General features: G+C 40.4%; 1 protein-coding gene and 1 pseudogene across 1 annotated transcript; both read left to right on the top strand.

The window, feature by feature from the left end:
- Positions 1-12,942, top strand: part of LOC131312995 (protein CHROMATIN REMODELING 5-like) — a 38,753-nt pseudogene that overhangs the window by 23,460 nt on the left and 2,351 nt on the right.
- On the top strand, positions 35-7,352 carry LOC131312994 (uncharacterized). Its single transcript, XM_058341032.1, has 4 exons — positions 35-5,410; positions 5,531-6,340; positions 6,436-6,554; positions 6,648-7,352. The coding sequence occupies exons 1-4, from the start codon at positions 4,447-4,449 to the stop codon at positions 7,131-7,133; spliced, it is 2,379 nt and encodes a 792-aa protein (XP_058197015.1). The 5' UTR covers positions 35-4,446; the 3' UTR covers positions 7,134-7,352.

Consider the following 12,942-nt stretch of genomic DNA (forward strand, 5'->3'; position numbering starts at 1 on the left):
CAATCATACAAGTCAAAGATCCTACAACTGATTTGCTGGTCCTAAGCAATCAGACCATTAAAACAAATCATCTATTTTTGGTATGAGAATGATCTCCAGAAATTCAGCTTTGACACCTCCCCTCAAATTGATGCGGGTGAATTGACTAGCATCAATTTGTCAACTAAGAACTGGTGGCGAGTCTTTGCCAATGCTTTTGTAGAAACATATGTGGTTTGAAATTCCGTGGACACATGAGGCAAAGTAATGATGTGATTAGTACAGGCTTCCCGAATGTAGTGGCAGTCCACCTCAATGTGTTTACTTCATATTCATGAAGTACCGGATTTTCAGCAATACGTATGGCACTCAGATTATCAGCATGCATAGGCGTGGGATCCACTTGTGGAAAGCCTAATTCATAGAGCAAGTGACGCAGCCAAACAATCTCAGAACACGCAGAAGACATGGCTCGATATTCGGCTTCAGTGGAAGATTTTGAAACCCTTTCTTGCTTCTTACATTTCCACAAAATAAGAGCATCGCCAAGATACATGCATCACCCAGTTGTAGATCCATGTGAGTCTGGACATCTAGCCCAAACAGCATCACTATAAGCAGAAAGTTGGATCGATGAACCAGCTTTGTAGAATAACCCACGCTCCGGAGTTCCCAATAAATAACGAATGATTCGCTTGACAGCTGCTAGATGAAGATGCTGAGGTTGGTGCATAAATTGACTCATCAAATTGACAGCGTAGGAAATATCCGGTTTGGTCATTGTTAAGTAGACCAAGCTGCCTACTAGTTGTCTATATGCCGTAGGATCGGAGAGTAAATTGCCTTCATCTTTTCGATATTTGGCATTAACCTCAAGTAGAGTGTCCACTGGAGTTGAGTTCTCAAGACCAGCCAAAGCAATAAGGTCTTTTGCATATTTGGACTGATTAACAAAAATCCCTTGAGTTGACTTATGTACTTCAAGTCCTAGGAAGTAGGTGAGGGTTCCAAGATTCTTCATATGAAAAGAAGAATGTAGAGATTCTTGTAGCTATATTCACCTTTCATATTCGTGCCCGTGATGATGATGTTGTCGACATATACAAGGAGAATAGTTATACCAGCACCAGAGCGACGAATAAACAGAGAATGATCAGTAGCACTTTGACTTAAACCAAGTTGATGAAGAGTCTAATGAAACTTTCCAAACCAAGCCTGCGGTGCTTGTTTTAACCCATAAAGAGAGTGTCGTAGACGACATACATCTGTAATAAAATTCCTTTGGATACCCGGAGGAAGTCTCATATAGACTTCTTCTTTAAGATCACCATGTAAGAAGGCATTTTTCACATCCATTTGAAATAAAGGCCAAGATTGAGAAGCTGCAATAGAAATCAGTGCACGAACGGTTGTCATTTTAGCCACAGGAGCAAAAGTCTCCTCATAATTAATGCATACTCTTGTCTATTTCCAAGAGCCACCAACCGAGCTTTGTATCGTTCTAAGGAGCCATCAGATTTAAGTTTAACTGAGTAAACTCATTTGCAGCCAATCGGTTTATGGTTAATTGGACAAGAGACAATGTCCTAAGTGTGGTTTTTCTCTAGAGCTTCCAATTCTTCCTGCATTGCTTTTTGCCAACATGAATGTTGCACGGCTGGAATTGATGTCGGGGACGAAGTGGCTAAAAACGACAAGCGTTCTGGTGGTCTAGATGGGCGAGTGGATCTTCAAAGTTGAGGAGGTTTAGGACTTGGATCAGGAGCCGGGGAGCATTCGCGGTTAGGACCGTCTGGTAGAATGGTAGTGTTACCTCTTCGCTGATATACAATCTCAGGTTTAGACCTTGTCAAATTTGGAGAAATACTATCGAAGTCAGGAAGGTAAGAGTATGATGGTGGAGGAGTAGAAGCATGATGATTTTGGAAAAAATACTGATTTTCAACAAAGACAACATGACAAGAAATGCGAATGCGACGAACGGAAGGATCATAACACAAAAATCCCTTTTGATTAGCCGCATACCCAAAGAATGCACAACGTATAGATTGCGCTGTTAATTTGTTTCGATTTGGCGCTGGCAAGTGAACATAACAAAGACAACCAAAAGTATGCAATTGGTTGTAGTAGGGATGAGTTTTGTGCAACCGAAAGTGTGGAGATTGATTTTGAAGATTGGGTGAAGGTAGTTTATTGATTAGATGCACAGCCGTAGATAGAGCTTCGACCCAAAAATGAGTTGGAACAAATGCATCAAGAAGAAGTGTTCTGGTAACATCCAAGAGATGTCGATTTTTTCGTTCAGCGAGCCCATTCTGCTGAGGAGTATACGAGCAAGTTCGCTGGGAAATTATTCCTTCACTTAGAAGATAATTTTGAAATCCATGATCTATATACTCTCCACCAGAATTAGATCGCAAAACTTTTATAGATGTGGAAAATTGATTTTTGACATAAGCCATGAAGTGTTTGAAGGCATCGGAAACACCAGATTTATGATGCAAGAAATAGACCCACGTGTAGCGACTATAGTCATCTATGAACGTAACAAAGTATTTGTGGTGAGAATGAGAGGAAACAGGTGCAATCCCCCAAACATCTGAGTGAATCAAGTCAAAGCAATTGGTAGTTATGTCATTGTGAATTGGAAAAGGAAGAGCTTTGCGTTTACCCAATTTGCAACTATCACAATTGAACAAAACATCTTGTAAAGAAACATGATCTTTATTCAAGAGCAGACCAGATTTCAACATGAATGTTAGATGATGGGCTTATTTGTATCTAGTATAATTATGTGTCTTATCATGTAATTAGTTTAAAAAAATCTAGGACCATAGAGAAATTAATTGTACAGCTTGTATATATACATTACGTTGAATGAAATTAACCCTAATGGGATTTTTCCTCTCAATTATGTTCTCTCTCTAAATCAAACATGGTATCAGAGCTTTCGATCAAAGAAGCTCACCACTGCCGCTACTAGCCACGATCCACCAATCCGCCGTCGACTCGCAGAGTCTGCCGTCGTTGTCAGTCACGATCGCCCAGGTCTCGGGGTATTTTTTTTCTGTCAGCCTCAATCACCCAGATCCGTTTGCTGATCGTCGATCTGTTTCTTGGGTCTTAAAGAAACGACACCGCAGGTCGGGACAAACTTACCGGAGGCTGGGTTTTGCTTAAAAGATTGATCGAGAGACTGGCGAGAGTCAGAATAGTGTCACCGGAAGTCGGAGACTACAGCTACTCGTTCGTTGATGGTCAACGGATTTTTTGTTGCTCTGGATCTGGTTTTGCTTTTGCTCTGGGTTTGTTTTTTTTTATTGAGAGACTAGTGAATAAAGTTTTGTTTATGGTTGACGGCTGCTGGTTTTTCATGGTCGACAACTGTTGTTGGGATTAGATAAAGTTTTTTTAAACATTTGCCTCAGTGATTTGAAAAGCGCGCGCTAAAGCGCGAGGCGCAGCGCAGCGCACGTTCTGCGGTTCAAAAAATGGCGCTATAGCGGAAAACACGAAGGCGCAGAAAAGGCGCCAAGGCGCACGCTATAGCGCAAGGTGCCGAGGCGCAAGCTTTTTGTCTGTGATCCAAAAATTGATCCAATGGTGCAGATTCAGCAGAAAAGACGCGATGCACTGAATAATATTTGCTTTTAAGTCTAATTTCAACCTTAATCGGCTGACGATCATACACGATCCATACCCAGCAGCAGCCGAGCAGCTTCAGTGACAGGCGATCAACGATCGATCGAGACAGCAACTTCAGGCATCAGTTTCACTCTTCAGCGACGAGGTAACCTCCTCGTCCTCCTCCTCCTCCGGTACTGTTACAGTGTTACTGGTTCTTCTTCTTCGTTCTTCTTCTTCTTCTTTCTTCTTCTTCCTTCCTGGGCAATTTTTTCTTTTTCTTTCTTTCTTCTTTTTTCTTTCTCTTTAAACGCCTGTTTCTTTTTAAATTTTTTTTTACCTCCTGGGCAATTTTTTTTCTTGGAGGAGGACCAAGTGAGTTCCAAACTCACAAAAGGATAGAGACGTGTTTGACATGCAAAAAAAAGAACCGCATTCCCAATTTTCTCCCTCTCTCTCTCTCTAGTAAACTGTCTTCATCCCCTTCATTCCGTCCATACTTCTTTTACTTGTACCATGAAATAAATTAATTCAGTCGCATTTATTTCTCTTACCATACATTTTTTTCTGTTTAATTACATTCGGAAAATTGAAAGACGGAGTATAACAGATTAGAAAATTTAATAAGAGCAGTACTAGTCCATTTGTGTGCACACACAGTACTATGCCCATCAATACATTGTTCACGTTCATTACCCCCCTCTCTCTCAGTCTCTCCCCATTTGAGTCCTTCTGTTTTCTCATTAATTACCTCCTGGGCTGTTTTGCTGTTAGATTTTTTGTTTTTTTTTTTTTCCAGCAGCTATATGTGTTTATGGTATTATTTGTACTTGTTAATCGTAGATGACATCTGAAAATTCTAGTAAAAAGGACCCTGGTTGGAAGTATTGCGAAAAGGTTGAGCCACACAATAATACCAAGTTGAAATGTATATTTTGTAACGAAGTGAAAAATGAGGGTGTGTCAAGAATCAAGCAACACCTTGCTGGAGGAGCTAAAAGGAATACAGCGGCATGTCACCGATGCCCACCTGAGGTTAGAGAGGAGATGAGGGAGTTTATACGTAAAATGGATGAAACAAAGAGTCAAATTAAGTCTATACCAGATATTGATGATGATGATTATGACTTGGACCTGGATGATGATATTATTGAATCCAATCCCCGTTCTAAGAAATCTTCTACTCACGGAAGCACAATCTCCGCATCTATTCATTCTAAGCCTAAGAAACCAAGAAACATAGGGCCTCTCGACACTTACTACACTCCCGAACCAGAGGTGGTGGTGGAAAATAGAAAAGCCAAGGGCAAACAGCCAAAAATTGATGAAAATGAACCATATAAGAAAATATTGAAAGACCAGGCTCATCAGGCTATTGCAAGGTGGATATATGATTGTGGGATACCTCTAAATGTTGTGAACAATGATAGTTTTGCGCCAATGATAGAGGCTATTGGGCAATACGGTCCGGGTTTGCCCCCACCAACTTATCATCAAGTGCGAGTCCCTCTTCTAAAAAAAGAGGTAGAACATGTTAACAAGTTGATGGAGGAGCACAAAAAAGACCAAGAACAATATGGGTGTACGCTAATGAGCGATGGGTGGACTGATAGGAAAAATAGAACATTGATGAATCTTTTGGTGAATTCTCTGAGGGGGACCATGTTTCTGAAATCTATGGATGCATCTGGAATTGTAAAGGATGCAGAAATGATATATGAATTGCTTGATGGGTGGGTGGAGCATATTGGAGAAACAAACGTGGTTCAAGTTGTTACGGATAGTGCTGCGGCAAATGTGGCTGCAGGTGAGAATTTTAATTTGCTATTTGGTTGTGTTACTTGAAGTTATGAACAATTAAAAATCACTTATTATTCTAGGCTTCTAGTTCTAACTTCTAACACCACTTATTTATAACAATTACCAGGGAAGTTGTTGGAGGCAAAACGACCTCACTTGTTTTGGTCTTCGTGTGCTGCCCATTGCTTGGACTTGATGTTAGAAGACATTTTTAAATTACCAAATTTGAAGACAACTTGGGAAAGGGCAATAATGATTCATGGTTATATTTATAATCGACCTTCTTTGTTAAATATGATGAGGCAATTCACCCAGAGGAAGGAGCTCGTTAAGCCGGCAAAAACTCAGTTTGCAACTGCTTTTTTGCCTTTGCAAAGGGTTTATGAACAAAAGGGAAACTTAAGGAAGATGTTTACTTCAGAGAAGTGGACCAATAGCAAATGGGCAAAAGAGCAAGGAGGAAAATATGTAGAAAAAGTCATGTTGATGGCCTCATTTTGGAGGAATGTGCTCCTTGCCCTCAAGTTCGCTTCCCCACTTGTTAAGGTACTTAGATTGGTTGATGGAGAAGTCAAGCCTCCAATGGGATACATTTATGAGGCTATGGATCGGGCTAAAGAAACTATTGCAAATTCCTTCAATCAAAATAAGGAGATGTATGATGAGGTCTATAAGATAATCGACAAGAGGTGGGAATCCCAATTGCATCGGCCTTTGTATGCAGCTGGTTTTTACTTAAATCTTGAATTTTTTTACAAAAATCCAGAGGCTTGCAAAGTTCCAGAAGTCATTGGAGGCCTATACAGATGTATCACAAAGTTGATTCCCAATAATGATACACAAGACCTTATTTGTGCCGACTTGATGAAGTATGAGAGAGCTGAACGACTCTTCGGTAACCCAGGGGCAATAAGGCAAAGAAATACAAGGGCACCAGGTATCACCATGTTAACCTTAATCTAGTAACTAATTTAAGTCCTAAGAGTTGCACTTTAAGAGTGTTTTCCAATATCAATATTCTATGGTGTGCAGCTGATTGGGGGGCCTCATTTGGTCATGACACTCCCGACTTGCAAAAATTTGCCGTCAAAGTTCTTAGCCTTACTTGTAGTTCCTCGGGATGTGAGCGTAATTGGAGTGTCTTTGAGCATGTGAGTATATGATAATCAAGTTCATTCATTGACTTCCTTTAGTTATGTATGATCATGAATTTAAATCCCTTGTATAATTAATTGTTAATGCAGATTCACACAAAAAAAAGGAATAGACTAGCTCAAAAGCATCTCAATGATTTGGTAGTTGTTAAGTACAATAGAGCATTGAAACGTCGATACCTCAAACGTGATCGCATTGATCCTATATCCTTGAAAGATATTGATGAGAGCAATGAATGGTTGGTTGGGAAGATGGAGGAAGAAGCTGTGTTTGAGGGTGATGATTTGAATTGGGATGATGTTGCTTTAGCTTCTGGAGCCGAAGAACCAAGGAAAACAACCAGAGCATCAAGTTCAAAGTCAACAGACTCAACACCTATCGCGAAAATGGCAAAACCAACTCTAAAGGCTAAGGCTTCAAGAGGAAAGACATCTCTTATAGATGAGGTGATCGAAGAGGGAGAATGGGAGACGGATGATGAGGAGGAGGAAGATGTGGAAGGATATAAATCAGAATCATCAGATGATAATGATGAAATTGAAGATGAAGTTCTTGGTTCTGAGAATGATGATTAATGTCTATGCATGACTTTAGATTTTATTGTCTTTAATCCTTTTGTTATGTCTCTAAGGCCAAACATTATTATGTTAGCTTTTCATGGATGATATGTTATGTTTCGTGTTTGGTACTTTCGTTTAACCATTGACATGTTATGTTTTATGACATTTGAAAGTTTTACAAGCGTGTTTGTGTTGACAACTTGTTCTAATAAAATTTGCCTCGTTACGAAGGAAATTTTTTTTTTTGCGCTTCGTGACAATAAAGCGCACGCCACGCCTTGCGCTAAAGCCCCAGGGGACTGATTCGCCTCGATGCGCCTTTCGCCATTTAAAACACTGATTTGCCTACATAAGTATATAAATAGAGCATTGGGTTGACTTCTTTTCTCCTGATTATTTTCTTCATTAAGACAGTGCGTTATTTGCTATTTTATTGAATGACTATGTCGGAGGATTCAAAGGATAAAGATGCTCAAGTTGTGGAAACGGGTGGAGTGAGTAAGGTTGTGACTCTAGATAACTCTTCACTGGATATTTGTCCCATCAAACAGGATGGTACAAATTATTTACTGTGGTCTCGAACTTTTACTTTAGCTATTGAGGCTAAAGGAATGTCTGAGTTTATTGAAAGTCCTGTTACTTAGCCTACTACTGCTACTGAACTTAAGACATTTAAGTCTCATCGATCTTTGGTCATGACCTGGTTGTTCAACTCTATGAAGGCTGATATTCGTAGTCCTTTCTTGCTTCTTGACACTCCTTAGCAGATTTGGACTATTGCCAAACAAACTTATTCTCAGCAGGGCAATGATGCTTAGTGTTTTGAGTTGCGGAAAAGACTTCATACTATGGATCAACACAATCGATCTGTTGCTGTTTACTTTGCAGATCTCAGTGGGGCCTGGCAGGAATTTGATTATTATCAGGGGTTTCAGGTAGTCTGCGTCGTTGATGCTGCTGCTTGGTTAAAAAGAATAGAAAAAGAGCGCGTGTATGACTTTCTTGCTGGTCTTGATGTGGAGTATGATCCGATTAGAGTGCAAGTGGTGGGTCGTGTTCCGTTTCCATCTTTGGGAAAGGCCTATGCCTTTGTTCAGCAGGAGGAGTGCTATGTTGCAAGCTCTTACTTCTGATCGTTCTGCCTTGGTTGCTATTCCGCAGGGACAATTTGGGTCAGGCAGTGGAAAATCTCAGTTTGGTACTAGCACTGGAACTATGGACCGTATGTTACTCCAGTGTGATCACTGCCACAACACTGGACATACCAAGGATTTCTGTTGGAAGTTACATGGTCGTCCTTCTTGTGGGCGAGGCAGTGGACGTGGAGGGCGAGGTCGTGGTCCCGGGCATTCTCAGGCCTTGGCACATGTTTCAGAACTTGCTACCTCGTCCAATTTTGGGTACAATACAGGAGTTCAGTCATCTTCTGATTCTATTGGTGGTTTCTCTCAGGGGGAGATGCAAGCTCTCAGGCATTTTATGGCTCGGGCTGATCCTTCCTCTACTATAGCTCCTACTTCCACTGCAGCTCCTTCGGCATCCTATTTTGCTCATTCAGGTATTCCAGCTAGTGCATTTGCTGCCTCCTTTGGTATCTCTTGGATTATTGATTCTGGTGCCTCAGATCATATGACAGGTTGTTCCTCTGTTTTTTATTCCTATTCCCCTTGTTCTGGTAAGGATAAGGTTCGAATTGCCGATGGATCATTCTCTGCTATTTCAGGGAAGGGTTTCGTTCGCTATTCTCCCTTTATCTCTCTCTCTCTCCAGTTCTCCATATTCCAAACTTTGCCACTAACCTTCTTTCAGTTGTTTTACCCGTTCTGCAAATTATTCTGTGATATTTTTTCCTACTCACTGTGTCTTTCATGAACTGGAAACGGGAAAGGTGATTGGCAGTGGTAAAGCACATAGTGGTATCTATTATCTAGAGCATGCACCTCATTCATCTCGGCCATCTTTATCATGTGGACAAGCTCTACATGCAGATATGAGTTCCACTCTTTCTTTGTTACATCGGTGACACCGTAGATTGGGTCATCCCTCTTTTGGGATATTAGAGAAACTGTTTCCCACTTTAGTTAAACATTGTCCTAAGGATCAATTTTTTTGTGAAGCTTGTGAGTTTGGGAAACATAAACGCTCTTTTTTTGCACCTATTAATAAACGGAGTGATTCCCCATTTATGGTTATCCATTCTGATGTTTGGAGTTCTTCTCCTATTACTTCTTTAAAGGGCTATCGCTGGTTTGTTACTTTTATTGATTGTTATTCTCGTGCCACATGGGTGTACTTACTCCAGTCAAAAAATAAAGTATTTTCCTGTTTCAAATCTTTTCATAAGATGGTGTGCACTCAGTTTGATACAAATATTAAAATTCTTCGGAGTGATAATGAGACTGAGTATATTGATAAGATTTTTCGGGCATATCTAGCTGATAATGGTATTCTTTTTTAGACGACTTGCGTTGACACTCCGCAACAAAATGGAGTCGTTGAACGCAAAAATTGTCATCTTGCTGAGGTTGCTCGATCCCTTTTGTTCACTATGAATGTCCCCAAATACTTGTGGGGAGAACCTATTTTAATTGCCACGTATCTTGTCAACCGTATGCCATCTAATGTTCTTAAATTTAAAACACCCATTGAGTGTCTGCCAAGCAGTTGTCGAGTTACAACTCTTCCACCTAGGGTGTTTGGTTGTGTGTGTTTTGTTCATGCCCCCAAACCTTCTGGGGGCAAGCTGGCACATAAAGTCCATAGGTGTATTTTTGTTGGGTGTTCTCCAACCCAGAAAGGCTATAAGTGTTATGACCCTTATTCTAGGAAAATGTTTGTCTCTATGGATGTTACTTTTTGGGAAACAGAGATTTTTTATTCTCCTTCCAAACCATCTCTTCAGGGGGAGCATCAGCAGAAAGAAGAGATGTTTACTTTTTATGATCATAGTGAGGGGGAACAATTGTTCTATGATCATAGTGAGGGGAAGAAGGAAAACACTGGAGAGGAACTAGTATCTGCTGAAAGAGAAACACATGATATTGGTGGTGACATTGAGAAACAACTACCTGCACGACTGCAAGGAGTTGGCTTACAGAGGTATGCTAGACGGAAAAATAGATAGTCTTCATGTGTGTTATCACTTAGTCAATCACAATCACCCACTCCAGTTCCAGATTCTTCCTCAGTTGACTCTTCTGGTAATGATTCTTCTCTTACTAAACCCCCTCCTATGGATCCTGACAATCTTCCTATTTCTATTCGAAAAGGTGTTAGATCTTGTACTCAACATCCTATCTCACAGTTTGTCTCTTATGACCGTTTGTCTCCTTCGTATTATGCATTTGTTTCTTTCCTCTATATCTATTCCACAGAATTGGCAAGATGCATTCAGGTTACCTAAGTGGAAAAGAGCTATGGTAGAAGAGATGACAGCTTTGAAAAAGAATGGCACCTGGGATCTAGTGTCACTTCCAGAAGGGAAGAAGCCAGTGGGATGCAAGTGGGTGTTCACTATTAAGCAAAAGGCTGATGGTACAATTGAGAGATATAAGGCAAGGCTTGTTGCCAGAGGTTTTACTCAAACTTATGGTATTGACTATGAAGAGACGTTCGCTCCGGTAGCGAAAAATGAATTTTGTGCGAGCTATCCTCTCGTGTGTTGCCCACTTGAATTGCCCACTTAAACAATTTAATGTGAAAAATGCATTCCTCCATGGTGATTTAGAAGAGGAAGTTTATATGGATATTCCACCGGGTTTCTCTTCTCCTGCAAGTAAGGGAAAAGTATGTAGATTGAAGAAGGCACTTTATGGCCTGAAGCAGTCCCTTAGAGCCTGGTTTGGTAGGTTTTCTAAGGCAATGTTGAGTTTTGGTTACAAGCAGAGCCATGCAGATCATACGATGTTCACCCGACAAAGTAATGGTAAGATTGCTGTCCTTATTGTTTATATTGATGACATAATAATGACAGACAATGATGTGAATGAGATTCATAATCTTAAGTCTCGTCTAGCTCAAGAGTTCAAGATTAAGGACTTAGGATCATTGAGATATTTCCTTGGAATGGAAGTGGCAAGATCTGATAGAGGTATCTTTATCTCCCAACGCGCAAGTATATACTTGATCTTTTGAAAGAAATAGATATGTTGGGCTGTAGACCTGCAGATTCTCCTATTGAGACAAATCATCATCTTAGTGGAGATGTGGGGGAGCGTACTGATAAAGAGAGGTATCAGCGACTTGTGGGTCGACTAATATACTTGGCTCACACTCGACCAGATGTTTCTTATGCAGTAGGTGGTGTTAGTCAGTTTATGCATGATTCTCGTACTTCACATCTAGATGCAGTTTATCGTATTTCTGAGGTATCTGAAATCAGCTCCAGGAAAAGGAATTTTGTTCTCTAATCATGGCCATTTGCGATTGGAGGCATTCACTAATGCTGATTGGGCTGGTTCTGTGGATGATAGGCGCTCTACTTCTGGTTATTGCACTTTTCTTAGGGGTAATTTGATTACCTGGCGAAGTAAGAAGCAATCGGTAGTTGCCAAGTCTAGCGCATAAGCTGAATTTAGAGCTATGGCTCATGGTGTTTGCGAGCTCTTGTTGCTCCAAACTTTGTTACGTGATTTGGGACTTGCTGATAGCTTTCCGATGAAACTCTATTGCGACAATAAAGCTGCCATCAACATTGCTCATAATCCCGTTCAATATGATAGAACGAAGCACATAGAGATTGATCAACACTTCATTAAGGAAAAGTTGAACGAGGGTTTGATATGTATGCCGTTTGTGAGATCTGGAGACCAGTTAGCTGATATATTCACAAAAGAGCTAGGTAGTAAGAGTTTTCATCCTATTATGTTCAAGTTGGGCTTGATTGATATCTTTGCACCAACTTGAGGGGGAGTGTTAGATGATGGGCTTATTTGTATCTAGTATAATTATGTGTCTTATCATGTAATTAGTTTAAGTATCTAGGACCATAGAGAAATTAATTGTATAGCTTGTATATATACATTACGTTGAATGAAATTAACCCTAATGGGATTTTTCCTCTCAATTATGTTATCTCTCTAAATCAAACAATGAACAACAATTTTTGGCATTAGGATGCCCCAATCTTTTATGCCACATCTGATATGATGGAGTAGAGGTAGAACAAAGTAATGAAAACAAAGATTTATTCTTGGGATAGCTAGATAAACGAATAGGAAACATCCTTCCACATTTAGGTCCCTTCACGATCACTTTCCCCAACGCCTGATCCTGCACAATGCAACCAGATTTGGAAAATGAGACGTTGCAATTGTCATCAACCAATTGACCAACAGATATAAGATTAGAAGCCAAACGTGGTGCATGGAAACATTATGCAAGGGCAAAGTATGAGGAATATCACCCATTGCTTTGATTGGCACAACTTCACCATTAGCAATTTGTATTTGCAAGTTGTGCTGAGGAAAAGGTCATGTGATTGGAAGCACAAGAGTCAACATACCAAACAGGAGATGAGGTAGTTTTACCTGTGAGGCAAAAAGCTGAGAATGCAGATTGAATCATTTGTTGAACTACCTCTGGAGTCATAGCACTGAAAGTAGTATGAGCAGGAGCAACATATAAAGCATTAGGAACCATGTGCGAACCCTCAGCAGGAGCAGCATAAAAAGCATTAGGAGATCGATTTTGAGGTCGGCGACGACATTCTGTGATCAAGTGTTCCCGGCTTCTTGCAGTAGTTGCAGTACTTCTTTTTGCAATTAATGGCTATATGGCCAAACTCTTTGCAGTTGTAGCATTGTTTTGTGCTAACATCCTTTCC

Source organism: Rhododendron vialii, chromosome 13a (assembly GCF_030253575.1).
Source record: "Rhododendron vialii isolate Sample 1 chromosome 13a, ASM3025357v1".
Classification (NCBI taxonomy): Eukaryota; Viridiplantae; Streptophyta; class Magnoliopsida; order Ericales; family Ericaceae; genus Rhododendron; species Rhododendron vialii.